Raw genomic sequence first — 19,270 nt, 5'->3', positions numbered from 1 at the left:
CCGCTACGCTGCTGCAGGAACCGCCCTCAGAGCTCAGAGGGGAGCTGCGGGAGCGAGGAGAGACGACGGGATCAGCTGTGCCGTACACGGAGGTCAGAGGGGGGCCGCAGCAGAAGAAAGAGACAGAGCGGAGAGAAAAGCTGTGATATCTGCCGTGCTGCTCAATTTGTGAGATATCGCCAGCAGAGAGCTCAGCTTGGAATGGCGCCTAAAGTAAATCAGGGAGGAAAAACTGCGAGCAGGAAGAAAATGCAGAAGGAGGAAGCTGGAAATGCAGCCCCAGACACCTCATGTGGAGATGAAACCCCTATGCCAGATATACAACAAAAAAAAAGGCAACAAGGAGCTCCTAAGACCCGGTTGGCGACGGCATCAGTTTTGGACCTACTGGTGAAAGCGGGTAAGGAGAAGGAGGTTAAAGACACTGGAGAGAGCAATGCTTTTGATGTAGTTAACGAGTTGAGACAGTCCCGTACCCCCCCCCCCGGATCCAGGCGCCGGAAATATCCATTTTGACAATTGAAAATAAGGCAGAGACAGAGGCAGAGAGGGAAAATCCAGCCTGTTTATCTCCGGAAAAAAATGATGATGTAAATTTGACAGTAACTGATACTTTACAGGCTCAGGTGCAGGATATAAATACCCAGCCCCCACAGATAAAACATACTAGGGAGGACATAATTAACGCTGAGAGGGAGTCAAATGACCCCTTAAACCTCCCTGCTGCAAAAGAGGAACTAATGCCTAATGGGGCTACAGGAGGAGCTGGTGGCAAAAAAGAAAATGACCCTAGTGAAGCCTTCTTCTCTGTCTCAGACGGGGGCGAGGGGTCTGAAGATGAAGATGAACATAGCTCGTATGTGGAGACGGACACTGACCCAGAGGAAAATGCCCCTACTACAGCCATGAAGGCAAAAAAAGCTGGTTGGGGCCAAGAAATGGAGCAACAGGAGCTAAGTTGGGATCACTCCTCCGCTCAGCCCCTATTGGGCAGCCCCTTGATGGAACAAGCTCAAATGTCGCTACTTGAGACTATACATCAGGAGATATTAGCACACCGCGAAGTAACACGCCAAGATAGTCGAAAATCACAGGCTGCAATGAGAAAATGCAGGGGGTAGTAAGAAAACTTTCAAAGGCTTGTGCTACCACCGGGGACAGAGTCTCAAATCTAGAGGAGAGGGTGGTCGCAACAGAGACTGAGATGGCAGCAGCCACATCCAAAGTAAACGCCCAGAGCTCTCAAGTGATAGATATGCAATGGAAGCTGGAGGAGATGGAAAATAGGCTTCGAAGAAACAACCTGAGAATCCTAGGAATTCCCGAGGGATCAGAAGGGTCCGATATCCGTGCCTACATTGTTAAACTCTTCCAGCAAGCTTTCCCTGAACTGTCCGGGTGGGATTGGTCTAAAGAGCTACAAAGAGTTCATCGCACTCCCTTCAAAATAAGAAGAACTGCTAAAGAGGGGGATAAACCTAGGGCGGTGCTGATTTTTCTGGGCAATTTTATACTTCGGCAGGCAATCTCGGAAAGGGCCAGACCAGACGCAAGAAAGAACTGCGATGGGGTATCTTTCTTTGTCCGCCCGAACTTCTGTCATGTGACAGTAGAAAGACGCTGGCGGCTAAGGGGGCTAATAAAGCCCTTTCAAGATAAAAAAATTCAAGCGTATCTAATAAATCCAGCGCAGCTAAAAATCATTAATGAAGGGAAAACAATATATTTCTCATCTGAAATCAAGGCCAAGGAGTATTTGGACAGCCTTGACAAATAGCTATGTGCAGTATATACGCTTCTATTGCCTAATGGATAGAGTCCTCATGTGTGTTAATGCTTGGTTTGCTGCTGTCTAAGTTTGGTCTCCACTATTCTGTTTCTCGCTTTCTTTTCCCGGGTGTTTTGCAACTAAATAAGGTGATTTGACTTCCTCATCGCAACTGCATTTTCATCACATGCACAAACTAGTGTTGTGCGCCTCACAGTGTGGGCGGGTGAGCAGGGGGGGGTGGGTGGAGGGAAGGGATCTTGGGGGGGTGGGGGGGTTCGTGGGGGGAGGAAAAAGGAAAAAAAACTTAAAATGGAGTTTGGAGTGCATCGCTACGGTTTTGATTATATTTGGACATGTGAAGCAACTGAAAAAGAATAAAAGGATCAAGTGGCAGATCAGGTTGGCAGGTCAAATTAAAAGTAAAGATGTCAGATATTAAAATATGTACATTGAATGCTGGGGGGATGAATGACTGGAGGAAGAGACAAAGATTGACTTACTTTGCTAAGTTTAATAAAATTGATGTGTTATGTCTCCAAGAGACTCACCTCCCTTGGACAAAAAGGAACCTTTTGGTAATGAATGGGTTTGATTTGGCTGCCTGCTCATTACAAACCTCAATGGTTAGAGGGGTTGCTATTTTGATAATAAAATCTTTGGGAGGGGTTAAAAAGGTAAAAGCAGACAGTTGTGGTAGATGGGTGATTGCAGAGCTGGAATTGGGCTTTACCATTTGTGTAATTTATGGCTCGAATGGCGATGAACCGGAGGTCTTTGACTTCCTGGAGATTGAACTGGTTGGTTGGGTGGCACCTGTAATAGTCTGTGGAGATCTGAATATCTCTGTTAGCTGGGAGGATAGCGCAAAGTATATTGGTAGGAAGCCACGAGTGTACAGGGCAATAAAAGCTATGAAGGAATCAATAGACTTAGTGGATATTTGGGGAGTCAAGGAGCCTCTTGATCCTGGTTTTACATACTTTTCAAACCCAGCTCAGAAGCACTCAAAGCTGGATTATTTGTTTGTCTCCGCATCTGAGATTAATAAAGTGACTATAACCAAATTGCCAAGAGTGCTTTCCGACCATAATCCCTTAGTAATTATATATCAGAGAAGCCATTGTAGGGGAGCTAGACCCCCATGGTCTTTTGAGAGGAGACTTCTAGAGGATGCCAGATTTATCGCCCATATCAAGAGCTGGTCCGATGACTTCTTCTCGGCCAATAGATATAGCTCCTCCCGGAATATAGTATGGGACTCCTTTAAAGCGACTTTGAGAGGGGAAATTATTAGTTACTCGACAAAATTAAGGAATGAAGACCGAGAGGCTGAATTGAAACTATTAAATAGACTTACAAAAATAGAAGAAGAGCATGTTAAGGACATCGCAAAAGGTGGGGATGCCACTAATAGCCATAAAGTACTTATGACTATTAAGGCAGATCTTCAGAGAATGTCCACTCAGAAGTCGATGCGGGAATACCAGGCTACAAGAGCTAATCGCTATGAAACTAGCGAACATGCCGGTAGAGCCCTTGCTCTCCGACTTCGGCAAGAAAGATCTAAGAATACTATTAAGAAGATAGAAGAAAGGGGTAATGAATATACAGAAACCAAAGATATTTTGCGTGTTTTTAGAGACTTCTATCAAAATCTATATGACAAGGAAAATATGGATGGGGAACAACAGATAAACTTAGAGGATTCAGGCCCTCGTCTTGATGCCTCTCTCCAAGAGGAACTAGACAAGGACATTACGGAATCGGAAGTCAAAGCAGCCCTCCAGGAACTAGCCCCAGGGAAGGCCGCCGGCCCGGACGGCTTCCCCCTCGAGTTATATAAATAAATTGAAACGGAAATTATAGGTCTCTTGGTAGATCTTTTTAATGGGATAGTATATACGGGAGAAACCCCGGACTCTTGGAAAGAGACAAATATTATCATCTTTCACAAAAAAGGGAAACCTAGTGAGAACCCGGGGTCGTACAGACCGATTTCTTTAATCAACTCTGATACTAAGCTATATTCCAAAATATGGGCCTCGAGATTGGGCAGGATTATAGGCGGGCTTGTCTCTCCTTGGCAGCATGGGTTTGTTCCCGGACGTGGCACAACGGATCACATAAGTAGAGCAATAGCTATATTTGACGCCCATGCTGCCATCGGGAGTGAGGTCGCCATGATCCTGCTCGACGCGGAGAAGGCTTTCGACCGCGTGGTCTGGAGCTATCTCTGGAACATTCTTCAAGGAAGAGGTTTTGGGCAAAAAATTATTGGAGCATTGAAAGCAATGTATCACGGCCCGAGGCTAGAGTCACGGTCATGGGCGAGAAATTTGGTATCTTCCCTATTAAAAGAGGAACACGGCAGGGATGCCCATGCTCTCCAATTCTTTTCTCCCTATATATTGACCCGCTTATTCAAGCAATATTGGGATGCCCAAGGTTAAAGCCAGTGATAATTAATGGGTTTGAAAACAAGATATTAGCTTATGCGGATGACCTGGCTGTATTTACTAACGATCCCCAGCAGGCAATGACAACTTTGGCCGAGCTGACAAAACAATTTGGTGCTAATTCAGGTTATTTACTTAATGAAGCAAAGACCCAGATAATTTGCACAAGGAATGTAGTAAAGACAGATTCCAGATATGTGGATGCAGCAGTATACATGGGGGTAACAATTAGCGCTGCAGTAGAGAAAATAGTGGAAGGAAATTATCTACCACTTTTAAAATCAATAGAGACTGACCTGAGAAGGTGGGATGGCCTGCACCTTTCATTGATTGGAAGGATAAACGCAGTCAAGATGTCAATGTTCCCAAAACTATTATATCTTTTTAGGGCCATACCACTATTTATTGAGGAAAAAATAATGTTGAAATTGGAATCTGTGTTTATTAAGTTCATTTGGCAATTTGGCAAAATAAGACGGTCAACAAACCTTCTTTCTCTCCCAAGGGAAAGGGGGGGTTAGCTCTCCCCAACCTAAGGCTATACCATTGGTCCTGTCTTTTAACACAAATGATGATACTTTTTCAATCAGATGCCCATATCAATAATGTTAGAACTGAAGCACACCAACCCCCCTCCATCTTTGAGCTATTGCTGGGAAGAAAGGCAATGGGCATTATGCTATGCGAAGTAGATCGAAGATTTTACAAAAAAGCGAGATACAAAATCATCGATAGCGTTTGGAGGGTATGGAAGGCCAGTAGAAAGGTGTGTAATATCCCCAAAACTATTGCATACATCCATATTTGTAGTTTTAGCCTCTTCTCAAGATTAGGGATAGAAAGGACCTTTAAAATCTGGAGGGAGTTGGGCATTAAGACACTACGGGATTTAATGAGTGGGGATGGGATAATGAGCTTTGAGGCTTTACAAAAGAGGTACGGAATTCCAGACAATCATTGGTTTGCTTATACCCAGGTTGAAAGCTCCCTGAAGGCTATTAAACCGAAACCACCTTCTCTAGGAAACAGTCCCCTCCTGGATGTATTGACTAATGGATGCAATAAAATTAAGCCCATATACAACATCCTTCTTTTAGAGATTCACGATGATGTTGAGAAGACTGAGGCTGCATGGTCTAATAAACTTGGAAACCCAAACGTAGATGTTGACCTGGTTCTGGCACTGAACAAAAGGATATTTAGAGCCACAAACTTAAGAGCTCAACATTATAAAACAATGTTTAACTTATATTATACCCCAGCTAAGTTGTTTACATGGGGGGCTAGAGCGGATGACAATTGCCCGAGATGTGGGGGGGTACAAGCATACCTATTGCATATGTTTTTTACTTGCAGACTCCTGACCCCTGTAAAGAAAGAGATCGAAAATTTTTGGGAGGGGCTGCTAGGACACAAGATCGTTCTATCCCCTACCCTGATGATCTTGGGCACAGACTCTAACCTAAATTTGGGCAAGGAAGAAGAAGCTCTGGCTTTTATATCTGTAGCCGTCCTTAGGATCTTGATATCAGCGGGGTGGAAGGATACTGTTGCACCTTCCTTCCAAATGTGGTTATCCAGGCTCCTCAGAATACATAAAATTGAGACCTGCCTATATGAGCATAAGGGGGCGAAAGTGCGGGACTTTGGAAGAAGGTTTTGGGCCCCGGTAACTAATTGGAGGGAGACTACTGCAATAGATGTATGAACTGTTACTCTGCATATTATATTGTTATATATAGTGGAAATAGGCTTATATTGATGGTTTTAAGTAATTTTTCAATTTCTCAATTATTGGTCTTAAGTATTTATTCAATGTATTTTTGGATCAAGCATTATTTAATGAACCTGAGGATCAATTGCTATTCTCATGTCCAGATTAATCTAACAATGTATTTTTTTTTTTTACTTATTTGATGTATTCTGACTCCAAATAAAAAAATAAATACAAAAAAAAAAAAGGAATTGATATTGTAAGCCGCTTTCTATTTTTATGATGAAATGCATTCACGCATGTGCGAAAGTAAGGTAAAATGGTGCTTGTTATCGGTAAAACTTTGTGGTCGAGGAAGGTGTAAGCCAGAATGTGTCCCGCTTTTTGTGATTCAATACATGGATGAAATCTCAAACCTGTGAGTGCTCTACCTTCTTTCCTTTGAGTGGAAGTTTGAACTGCTATCTATCCGTGGACCCGCTGCCACGTCACAACTGCACCCTTTCCGGAGTGCTGATCGTGCATTTCAGTGAACTGAAGCCTGAAAATATATATATATATATATTTTACCTCAAACGCCTGGAGCTACTAGGAGGCACTCAACAGTTCTCCGCCCTCCGGGCTTTTCTCTTCAGCGCATTTCGCCTTCTTGCATTAAAACTTGCCCGACGCGTTTCAGGGAACTTGTCCCATCCTCAGGGGCTGTCTGTGCCGTGGGGAGAGCACCATCACTTGCCAGAAACACGAAACTTCGAGGCAACGTGAGGCTAACACTTCCAAAACTGGTTGGGGGTTTGCACGGAGCTCCTCTGTGAAAGTACAGCGCATGGAACCTCAAATGCGACCTACTAAAGGTAATGAATATTGTGCCCCAATTGACATTGAACACTCGACTTTACTTACAAGCATAACAAACAAAGAGGCATCCAAAACGGACTACAAATCCCAGAAATGCTTGGTATGAAACTGGATTGAATCCACGCCTACCAGGAGATTTGTGCAATAAGAATCCGTGAAACTGGAGACGCCCAACGAGTGCTCCCTGTCGGCAGCCCCTGAGGATGGGACAAGTTCCCTGAAACGCGTCGGGCAAGTTTTAATGCAAGAAGGCGAAATGCGCTGAAGAGAAAAGCCCGGAGGGCGGAGAACTGTTGAGTGCCTCCTAGAAGCTCCAGGCGTTTGAGGTAAAATAATTGCACGGCTGTCTGTGCCGTGGGGAGAGCACCATCACTTGCCAGAAACACGAAACTTCGAGGCAACGTGAGGCTAACACTTCCAAAACTGGTTGGGGGTTTGCACGGAGCTCCTCTGTGAAAGTACAGCGCATGGAACCTCAAATGCGACCTACTAAAGGTAATGAATATTGTGCCCCAATTGACATTGAACACTCGACTTTACTTACAAGCATAACAAACAAAGAGGCATCCAAAACGGACTACAAATCCCAGAAATGCTTGGTATGAAACGGGATTGAATCCACGCCTACCAGGAGATTTGTGCAATAAGAATCCGTGAAACTGGAGACGCCCAACGAGTACTCCCTGTCGGCAGCCCCTGAGGATGGGACAAGTTCCCTGAAACGCGTCGGGCAAGTTTTAATGCAAGAAGGCGAAATGCGCTGAAGAGAAAAGCCCGGAGGGCGGAGAACTGTTGAGTGCCTCCTAGAAGCTCCAGGCGTTTGAGGTAAAATAATTGCACGGCTGTCTGTGCCGTGGGGAGAGCACCATCACTTGCCAGAAACACGAAACTTCGAGGCAACGTGAGGCTAACACTTCCAAAACTGGTTGGGGGTTTGCACGGAGCTCCTCTGTGAAAGTACAGCGCATGGAACCTCAAATGCGACCTACTAAAGGTAATGAATATTGTGCCCCAATTGACATTGAACACTCGACTTTACTTACAAGCATAACAAACAAAGAGGCATCCAAAACGGACTACAAATCCCAGAAATGCTTGGTATGAAACGGGATTGAATCCACGCCTACCAGGAGATTTGTGCAATAAGAATCCGTGAAACTGGAGACGCCCAACGAGTGCTCCCTGTCGGCAGCCCCTGAGGATGGGACAAGTTCCCTGAAACGCGTCGGGCAAGTTTTAATGCAAGAAGGCGAAATGCGCTGAAGAGAAAAGCCCGGAGGGCGGAGAACTGTTGAGTGCCTCCTAGAAGCTCCAGGCGTTTGAGGTAAAATATATATATATATATATATATATATATATATATATATATATATATATATATATATATATATATATATATATATAAATACATATATATAAAACACCTGGATGAGGGAAGGTGGGCAAACAACACAAGGGTGGTGCATTCCCACATAGCCTTGGCTGTAGTGCACAGCGGACCTTCATTGCCACTCAAAGAAAGAAAATATTAGAGGGAACATTGGTCACAGGATGCTTGTTTCCAGTCCAGAGAAGACCTGGCTTGGCAGTTCGGCCTGTACTGTTCCCATGACGTAGACTGGTATGCATATGGCTGGGTCTTAACTTCGGTGGCAAAGTGAGCTAAAGAATAATGATGGATTCTACCCAGATCTGTGACTGGGGGTGAGTGTCTGAAAAGTTTCAGCGCTCTATCCATCATCTCCTTGTGGTTGCTTTGCACTGCTCTCAATACTCAGCCGAGCCTGCTATCTTGTCTCTTCCCATTGACATATCCTCCTTAAGGGTTGTCTTTGTTCATTAGGCCCCAGAGCTCCTTGGCCGCTCGGACTGCTGAGGCATTTTCAAGGCCCAAGGAGGCTGCTGAGGTCTTTTGGAGCATGGCAGCTATTAAAGTTGTGAGGGCTAGTAAAATCTCCGGTCTTCAGCTTTCAGGTGGGCTCCCAAGTCAGGCCAACCCTTGCTCTGCTGGTAGGCCAGCTGTGGCCTGGTGTAGCTGCATTACAGTTTCAGTCAAACTGCTCTCTGAATCTCTGGACTTCTGCTGCTGTTTATTCTTGAGGCAAGTGGATTTCAAGTATACCCACTAAGTGGCTACGTCAACGGCCTAATGCTGAAGCAGCATAGCGTGTCAGGTGGACTTGGTGTGAAGTGCATCCATGCCGGAAAGCGGGATGGTCGAAGTTAGTGTGACTACAAGATTTCAGAGGGCCTTGGGATTCTAGTTGACACAGTATACACACTGCAGATCTTAGAAATAATGCATTTAGAAGGCAGGGCAGGGCCACCTCCCTAACGTGTGAAGCACAGGACTAACATCTCATTCAAGGTACTGTGTAAACTCGGGTGGGGTAGTTGCCGCTTGATATTAACTGTGGGTTACATCATACCAGTGGGACAATATTTTTATAGAGTTTGGAGGGCCTGTGGAAAGTAATGGGCAAGAGGAAGGCAATGGAGTGGGTGGAGCGTCTGCTACCACAAAAAAAGGAAAGAAGGCAAAAAAGTCCCAACATGCTGCAGCTAATTGTGTTTTAACCAGTATTGAATCCATTGTTGAGTATTGTGAAGATATTTTATTGGGGGCCACAAGTACAAAAGAGGTGGAAAATGTGGATCCCTTGCTTGATAGCCTGATACTGAAAAGAAGTAAAGTGATCCCTGCAATTTTTTCCAAGAAACCAAACAATACACATCCTGCCGATGATTTGCATTCTATTTCTGTTAATCCCATTGAGGCAAATGTGATAGAGATTTCAAGAGGGGACAAACTGAGTAATAAGGTTGACCTCCCGGGTAAATTAATAGAAAAAGCAGACCGGTCAATGCAGGAGAGATCATGTGAAAAGGGTATCATCTGTTCTAACCGATTTTCTGTGTTGGAGGGGGAATCTAGGGAACTAAGCGAGGTATTATCACAAGGACCTGGGGGAGCTGTGGAGGGTAAGAATGTTATAGATGAATGCCCGAGATGTATGAACTTTAACAGGGCAATCTTGAAGAAAATGGAAAGTCTGGAAGGGGACATAGCTTTCATTAAAAAACTAATGATGGAATTATTGAAGCAGGGGGAATCACATGCGAGGAAGAGCCCTCAAACAACAATATTGTCCGAACTGGCAAAAGCCCCTAATACAAGAGCAGTACCATCGAATGCTCTTAAAATAGCAGGAGGGCCATTACCCAAGATTTCAGTGCAAACCTCTCTAGTTAGTACGCCTGCCGGGCAGAATACCACCAGTTTCTACGCTGTAGTGGCAAAACCTCGGGGTCCACCACTAAAGCATAGGGACTCATATGGGAGTAAAAACATTCTAATGACTCGGTAGAGGCAACTAAAGAAGTAAGTGCTGGGGGAAAATGGAGTAATAAACGGATTAACAAACCATCCAGTTCCCCAAATGCCACTGTCTATATGACTGGGGTCACTAAGCTTGGCGCTGCCAACACCTATGAGAGCAGTGAATCAATCCGCAATAAAACAATTCACTGGCTGCGCCATGTGAGAGGGTGCAGATCGGTAATCAGGGAACATTTGATTCAAGTAAAAAGACTGTCTTTGTTTAGTTCGCTAACAGACTGCATTGAAATGCAGCTTGATAATGCAGTAATTGCAGAGAATTTAATAGCCCTAGAGTACAGAACATGCCCCCCTAGGAACTCTAATATACAAATTAGACATGCCTCGTTATGGTCCAAAGCTATGCCCAGGGATGACTCGAATCTTAATAAAATAGATTGACCATCAAAAGATAATCCTTTGAATAATGCAGCACAATTAAATAATATGTGTATGCCCGAGCATCAGATCAATTCCACCACAAGGCAGAGAGATGGGGAGGCAACGGCGTATAATGCCGAGGTTGCCCCAGCCGGTGAAGAAAGGACTAATGACTTTACTAAAGTACAACTCCCTCTAAGGTTAGTAGTAGAGACAACACCTCCCGAACCTTTAACTAGACGGATAGCCGTAAATACCAACGTGATCAAGCTGCTTTCATGGAACATAGCGGGTCTCCAAAAAAACATGGAAAATCCTGCATGGAATGAATTTATTGATACTTTTGAGATCTGCATGTTCCAGGAAACCTGGAGTATGATCCCCCTGTTTAAAAAAGAGTATTCTACCCATTTTATCCCGGCAATTAGTACAGGGAGAGGCCGCCCATCAGGAGGACATCATGTATGGATTAGTGTGGCTCTGAATTGGACACTCACTGTGCACAATTCGTTCACTGATGATATATTACATATTTCCATTAAGGGCCCTAGTACTGTAAGATCTATGGAGTTGTTTGATGTGTATGCTAGAGGTACCCCGGGAGGCCAAACCTCACCTACTATAGCATTACTCGAGGTGGCATTAGCGGGAATTCCCCCCTCATCTAGTGTTATTGTGGGGGGAGATTTTATTTGTACATATGAACCCCTAAGTGAAGAAGATCATTTGGGATGTAGCGAAGAGGATTCAAGACTTTCAATCCCACCCCTGACTTTGGCGCCAATTAGTAAATGGACTCCTAGAGCGATCCAACTAAATGCACTAACATTAGAACATAATTTACGCGCCCTGAATGGTAGGACCACTTCAGACTTAAATGGTGTGATGACCTATAATAGACTTAGTTGCCCGTCCCGCATCGATTATATTTTACTTGATACCCGATCTTGGGGCAGATTAGTGGATATGGAAGTCAGACAGTTGCAGGACAGTGACCATAATCCACTCTGCATGAAAATAAGATGGGGGAACAGGAGGGACACACCAAATGGTCCTTTACTGTCTGCAAAAGAGGTGGTTCCATCCAATTGTAATCCCAAATTAAATGGAATATGGTGATGTGCCAAGAAGATAAACTAATCAATATTAAAGAACTAGTTGAAGCTGAGACTAGAGAACTTACACCCTTTAATTCCATTCAGCTCACTGAACAAAGTTCTAAATTCATGGATTCTTATAAGAATCTAATAAAGAAAATTGGTTTATTTTTTACCATTGGGGATACTAGAGGGCCCAGGAAGAATAATCTAACCAACACGGGTACCCCATGGTATACGGCTGAATGTAGGAAAAAGAGAAAGGCTGTAGGGAATTCTATTAAGGGTAAGGATGCCTTAGCAGTTAGGGTAGCCAGAAAGGAATACAATAATTGCATCAGAAGGGCAAAGAGGGATTGGGAGGAAGAGCATTGGCAACAACTTAAGATCGCTGCCTGCTCAAAGGACTCTACCCTGTTTTGGAATTTGATTAATAAACTTGACAGAAGAGGAGTAGAGCTCCTCCCTAACCATATAACTGAGCAGCAATGGTACTCCCATTTCTCAAATTTGTATTGTGGTGAGGATGAAACAGGGCAAACTTTGGGGGCACTACATGATTTAACAATAGACAGGCATGCACCTGTAGATCTCTTTGCAACCTAGGAAGTTCATGATGCCATTATGAGTATAACCCCGTCTAAAGCAGCAGGTCCGGACAGGTTACCGGGTGATTTATTTATACATGACCCTAAGTTATAGACTGACTTCATTGCCCTACTAATGAACCTAATTCTTCGTGGACATTCTGTCCCAGCTTCATGGAAGGGCGCTGAAGTAGTGACCATCTACAAGAAAGGCAATAGGGAGGACCCTGCCAACTACAGGCCGATTAGTTTAACCGATGCTATCCAGAAAGTAGTTGGCAGGGTCATTGTTAAAAGAATAGGAACTTGGCTTGAAGAAGAGAATATACTGACTCACTTTCAGGCGGGTTTCCGACAAAATGTGGGAACGATGGACCAGGTCTTCAGGTTTTCAGGTTTTGCGCTATATATTGGAAATCTGTGACCATCATGAAGGGGAATTTATATTTGGCCTTCATAGATCTGAAGAGTGCTTTCGATCTGGTGCCCCGTGATAAACTGTGGAGGGTGCTGCTGGACATGGGGTTCCCGCAGTACCTCCTGGAGTTTATTGTCAAACTTCATCAGGACAATTGTGCCAGAATTAGATGGGGGAGTCAGGGTCAACTAACAGAGAGGGTGCCTGTGAACAGGGGGGTGCGCCAGGGCTGTGTAATGGCCCGACATTGTTCTCCCTCTTTATTAATGGGGTGATAGACCATTTGAGGGAGTACACTGCCGATGCCCCGGTCCTGGCTTGGGAGAAAACACCCACCCTCCTTTTCGCAGACGACACCCTCCTGATGTCCAAAACTCCCTCGGGTCTCCAGAAATTGTTGGACCGATTTAGCTTGTTTTGCGACGAACGTGGATTGACCATCAATACCACTAAAACAAAGCTGATGGTATTGTCCCTATCAAAAAAAGTAAAGAGAATTTACATCACTCTTAATGGGTTGCCGCTAGAGGTTGTGGAGGCATTTGACTACCTGGGAGTCAGGATTAATAACAAAATGAAATGGGACTCCCACGTTGCTAAAATGCTCCTGAACCTTAAAAGAGTATCTGGAGTAATTCTGAGAAACCAGAGAATGCCCGTCAGCAGGCCTATAGCTATGGTTCTTGCTGTCTACGAAGGGAAGGCGTTAACCTCTGCAGTCTACGGTTCTGAATTATGGGGCAGCGAGAACACAGTTGAATTGGTTAGAGCCGAGAATAAGTTTCTGAGGGACTTAGTTTCCCTCCCTATCTCGACTCCATTGAAGCCCCTTTTTCACGACATGGGCAAACGTTCAATCTCAGATATAGTTCGCCTCCGCCCCTTGCTGTTCTGGGTGCGCCTGAGAAGGACACCAGAACTGGAAAATTATGCCTTGGTGTTGGATGAGCTGATCGTTCTGAATAGTGCTAAAAAGATACAGTGGCTTAACAAATTGAAACAGTTGGTTATGAACCTGGGATTGGCAGAATTTTGGATCTCTCAGTCCCCACCTCCCAAGCAAGTTGTTAAGAAAATGTATTGGGAGTGGGTTCAAGCCGAGGAACTGAGGAGCACAAAGTGGGGAAAACTAACTACCCAATTTTTGGAACATAAGCCCACTAGGAAGCTAGAACTATTACTAGACTTCATTGAAGTTCCAAAAGACAGATCACTCTTTCTGAAAATGAGGTATGGGACACTCCCTCTTAATTGTATTGTATTGTATTGTATGTATACTTATATAGCGCGGTCCTGTCACCCCAAGGGCATCCTGGCGCTTGAATCGACGTTCACACCGTATACGCTGCTCAGGCAACCCTTGGGAAGAGATGTGTTTTCAGAGCTTTTCTAAACGGTTCACGGAGGGTTGGAAAGGAACTCGCGCGCCACACTCTATCTACCCAAGCTGCTTATGTGCGACCAAATCCTTACCTCACTTCCTGTTCGCCTGTAAAGCATACCAAAGAGCTACATCACGATGGTTAAAACCAGTATGTAGGGAGCGGGGAGTTAGTGACCATAGGGTCGCCCTACGCATCCTCTCATCAGATACAACATCTCTGTTCATTGTATGTGGGGTCGCAAAGTATCTATCAAGTGCTTGGCTGACACGCACTAGGATGATAAACACAAACAAAGCCGAGAACTTGCCTGTGTAGAAAGTCCATATGTATATAATTGCCTCGCATTTTATTTTCTCTTCAAGTTTTATAAAAATTGTACATAGAATTTTTTAATGTCTTTTATATTTGTGAATTAGATATACTATTTTTTAAGTGATTTTATGTCTGGAATGTATGTACTTTTATGATATGCAATATATCGAATAAAGTAATTAATCAATCAATCGATCAATCGCATTTAGGAGTCACTTTTACAATCCGTAAAAAAATTGACTGTCTGAACAAATATCATGCTAGAAATCATCTGTCACTCTTTATTACACTTAATGGGACACACCTAGTGGCAGTTTAATGGCTTAGAGTGCTGAACAGTCATGAAAACTGTCATTGTGAAGAGGTTTTGCAAGCTGCGCAAGATGAAAAGACTCTGCCCCTGCCCTGAGTATGTTTCATGTGCTATGTCTTAATATAAACAAAGAGTAGAAAAATGGTAAGGAGCACTTTGGCTGTTTATTTGCTGCCTACCTATGAAACACACAAAAGTATAATTGTCAAAAAGAAAATGTAGGCTTAAGTACTGCTTGCTTGTCAACTGTCAACTTTCAACTGACCAACATATAACTGTAAATGATCAAAACAACTATTCAATTCACAGATTATTGGGCAAACACACAGGTGCAATGCTTTACTCAAACAAACCTCTCTGCAGTTTTCTGAAAATGTTTGGCTTCCTCAGGCAGAGTTCTAAATTAAGTATTTGACAGAGTTCCTATGAATTACAACTAACCCAGCATGATTGGTAAAAGGACACAAATCCAAAACCTCCATAAAATTACCTTTCACTTTTGGGTATTTTAGAAGAATCAAGCACCCGTATGTCAGGGTAGTGGCAGTAGTTTCAACCCCCGCAAAGAATATCTGCAGGGTGCTGCTCAATAGATTTGCCATGTTAAATTCTGTTGCTGGATTCTGCTTTTCCTTAGAAAGGAGAGAAAAAGTATGAAGAATTACAAATTACAAATTTTAGAGAACAAATGTTCACATTTTCCCAACTTATGTTTACCTCAATGTTCCTTCAGTGCATGCATTTAAATATGCAGCCATTGGTAACTGTTGGACTCTGTTTGATTATTGAAACTAACACTCCAGTTCTCTACCAAGATTCCACCACCACTGTATAGATACCACAGTCTACAATTCATCACAGAAGTAGGTGTCAGGCCAGTTCTTTGCAGCCTTTGCTTCTAAGTGCACTAAGGCAATAATTGTATTGACGTCAATCTTGAAATCAAAGGAAACAGTTTCGGAGAGGTTTGTAGGTCTAAGCTTTGCAGGGGTTTGGCTAGGGATAGTGTTGGAAGAAGTTTGGACAAAATATTGTTTTAAAAATACTGGGAGACAGAAATATCCAAAATTAAATACCGTGACACATAAATATCATGATGCACAAATATTGTTGACAAGAATATCGTTTTTTGAAGTAAGTAATATTGTTTTAAATAATATTGATGTTTTTTAAAATTGATTTTAAATGGTTTATATAAATGTTATAAAAAAATTAAATACAGCTTGTAATTTTAAGTGATTTAGAATTAATTAAATATATATATTAATTAACTACTTTTTAATAGCAATTTAATGTGTTGTAGCAGTTTGTTGGGTTTAGGGGGGATAGGGTGGGAAGTTAATTAGGTTATAATTGATTATAAATCAATCAATCAGGGTTTTGTGAAGCGCGCTACTCAACCGTGAGTGTCTCAAGGCAGTGAGGGAGGGGGTTGCAGCTCCGGATCAGTTGAAGAGTCAGGTCTTGAGGCTTTTCCTGAGAAGGTGCATAGTGGCAGAGTGTCTGATGTGGACTGGGAGCTTGTTCTAGGTTTTTGCTGTGACGTAGGAGAAGGCTCTTCCGCCTGCTCCGGTCTTGCGGATGCCTGGGAGCTCTGCTAGGGCTAGGTCGGCAGAGTGGAGATTCCTTTTGGGTACATGGAAGGAGAGTCTTTTGTTGAGGTATTTGGGTCTGATGTTTTGGAGGGATTTGTAGGCGTGGGTGAGTAGCTTGAAGGTTATTCTCTCTTGATGGGAAGTAGTGGAGATCTTCTAAGTGCTGGGTCATGTGCTCATGTCGAGGGGTTCTGAGGATGACTCTGGCTGCTGTGTTCTGGATGGTTTGAAGCTTGTGTGGAATGGTTTTGTTGATTCCAGCATAGAGGGCATTGCCATAGTCAAATCTGCTGGTTATGAGTGAGTCGGCGATGGTCTTTCTGCATTCGGGTAGGGTCCACTTGAAGGTCTTGTGGAGGATGTGGAGGGAGTGGAAGCTGGTGGAGGCGACAGCGTTGATCTGGAGAGTCATGGTGAGGGTGGAGTCTAGAATGATGCTGAGGTTTGAGCTTAAGGTAGCTGTTATTTATCCAGGCTGCAATGTCTTTCATTCCTTCCTGGAAGCTGAGTCTGGTGTCTTCAGGCTTTTTCGGGAGGGAGAGCATGAGCTGGGTGTCATCAGCGTAGGAAACTATGCTGAGCCCATGCTGTCTAACGGTGATGGCGAGAGGGGCCAAGTAGATGTTGAGGAGCGTGGGGCTGAGTGAGGATCCTTGGGTACTGCGCAGTTTAACTCTGTGGTTTGGAAGAGGAAGGGTGGGAGTCTGATCCTTTGGGTTTTGCCAGTGAGGAAGGAGCAGATCCAGTCAAGGACGTTTTCCTGCATGCCAGCGTTGACGAGACTGGGGACGAGAGTGCCATGGGAGATGGTGTTGAAGGCTGCGTAGCGATCTAGTAGGATGGGAGCAGCAGTGTGGCCCTGGTCGAGAAGCATGCGGATGTCATCGTTGGTGGCGAGGAGGGTGGTCTCGGTGTTGTGGTTGCTGCAGAATCCGGACTGGGAGGAGTCGAGGCTGGCTTTCTCTTCGATGAATGTGATCAGCTGGATGTTAACGAATCTCTCGGTAACTTTGGCTGCAAAGGGAAGGAGAGAAATGGGCTGGTAGTTTTTCATGTCCATCGGGTTGGCCGAGGATTTCTCAGCATTTAAAAACCATAGAAATTCACTGAAAAAGCATAGGTTTCAGGGATGTTATAGCTAAAAAATAGCATTTTAAAAACCATAGAAATTTACTGGAAAAAAAATCAGGTTTCAGGGATGTTATAGTTAGTTGGACATTTCATTCATATAAAACCAGAGAAATTCGGTCGTTATAGTTAGTTGAGCTAACAATAACTCGTGCCCCCGCAATGCACTGCTGATGAAGTCACAAATTACATCATTCATGTCATGGTCATGGACATCACTGATGACATCTCACATGACATCACTGATGACATCATCCAGTGACTGTGTGTTTCTGTAAAGTTTAAATATGTTTGATATATGTAAATGTACTCTCTGGACACACGTGGTGTCATTTGAAACTCACCTTTATTTATTTATTTATTAATGGCATTTATAGAGCGCGTACAATTACCCTTGGGCATCTCGGCGCTAAAAAGTGCATCAATGTCTCACCATGAACAGAAAGTACGGAAAAAAGAATCACTGATTAAATAACCATGTTTTCAGGTTTTTTCTGAACTGGAGAAGTGTGGGGCTTGTTTTTATATGGTTAGGTAGGGTGTTCCAAAGTCTAGGGGCCGCGATTGAAAAACAGCGGTCGCCCCAGGACACTGTTCGACTTCGTTGGACCGCTAATTGGTTGAGAGATGTGGATCTAAGAGTTCTAGATGGGTTATAAGGAATCAGTTGGTTTTTGAGGAATCGAGGTCCTTGATCCTGTAGAGACCTATAGACTGTGCACAGAGCTTTAAATTTAACCCTGTTGGGAATGGACAACCAATGGTAGCTTTTGAGCGTGTCCGAGATAGGTGCAAACTTAGGTTTTTTTGACAGAACGCGAGCGGCCGCATTCTGCACGGTCTGTAGTTTCTTGGTAACTCTGCTCTGAGCATTGAGCAGCAGACCGTTACAGTAGTCTAACGCTGAAAGCACTAGGGAGGTGACTAAGGTTTTTGCTGCTGAGTCTGGTAGATAAGGTGTCATTTTTCTTACCATTCTCAGCTTGAAATGGGCGTTAGCTGCTACCTTGTTTGCGTGGGCCATAAAGTTAAGCTGGTCGTCGAAAGTAACCCCTAGGTTTCTGACTTTGACCGTAGGGCTGGGAGGTGTGCCCAAGGCCGATGGCCACCAAATTGCCGACCAAGCTGGAGAGAGATTACCAAAGATGACCACCTCCGTTTTATCGGAGTTAAGCTTCAGGCAATTCTTTGCCATCCACTCACCGATAGCCATCATCCCACTTTGGAATCTCTCTGCCACCTTCTGTCCATCGCCCTTTATAGCCAGCACCAACTGAGTGTCGTCAGCGTATGAGGTTAGGCCCATCCCATGTGCTTTGATGACACTAGCAAGGTCCGACACATATATATTAAACAGTGTCGGACTTAGGGATGAGCCTTGAGGTACCCCACACGGTAGCGACAAATCAGCTGACTGGAAAGGGCCCACTGTGACCGCCTGAGTTCTGTTAGTCAGGAAGGAAGCAATTAAATCCCTAGCCGTGAGCGTAATGCCCATCTTCTCGACACGGTCGACCAGAATCTTATGGTCAACCGTGTCGAAAGCAGCTGACAAGTCTAGGAGAACCAGCAAAGCAGTTCCTCCCTGATCGCGGATGACTCTTATGTCATCGGCTGCTTTGATGAGAGCAGTTTCTGTTCCATGATGTTTGCGGAAACCGAACTGCGTGTCATCTAGCAGGTTGTTGTTTTCAATGTAGGCTGAAAGCTGCTGGTTCATAGCCTTTTCTATGACCTTGGCTAAAAAAGGGAGACTTGCTATAGGGCGATAGTTTTTTAGATCCCCTTTATCTAAACCAGGCTTCTTAAGCAGAGGCTTGATCAGATTGTTTTTAGTGCATTAGGGTAAGATCCAGATGCCAGAATTATGTTACAG

General features: G+C 44.0%; 1 protein-coding gene across 1 annotated transcript in view; it reads right to left on the bottom strand.

Annotated features, from left to right (window-relative positions):
• The window catches only part of LOC144781939 (cytochrome P450 2G1-like), a 729,499-nt gene that overhangs the window by 255,867 nt on the left and 454,362 nt on the right, over positions 1-19,270 (bottom strand). Inside the window, exon 7 of the mRNA XM_078661027.1 lies at positions 15,162-15,303. Within this exon, the coding sequence (XP_078517153.1) occupies positions 15,162-15,303 (142 nt within the window). The remainder of the gene's footprint in view (positions 1-15,161; positions 15,304-19,270) is intronic.

Source organism: Lissotriton helveticus, chromosome 9 (assembly GCF_964261635.1).
Source record: "Lissotriton helveticus chromosome 9, aLisHel1.1, whole genome shotgun sequence".
Taxonomy (NCBI): domain Eukaryota; kingdom Metazoa; phylum Chordata; class Amphibia; order Caudata; family Salamandridae; genus Lissotriton; species Lissotriton helveticus.
This window is presented reverse-complemented; position numbering and strand designations above follow the sequence as displayed.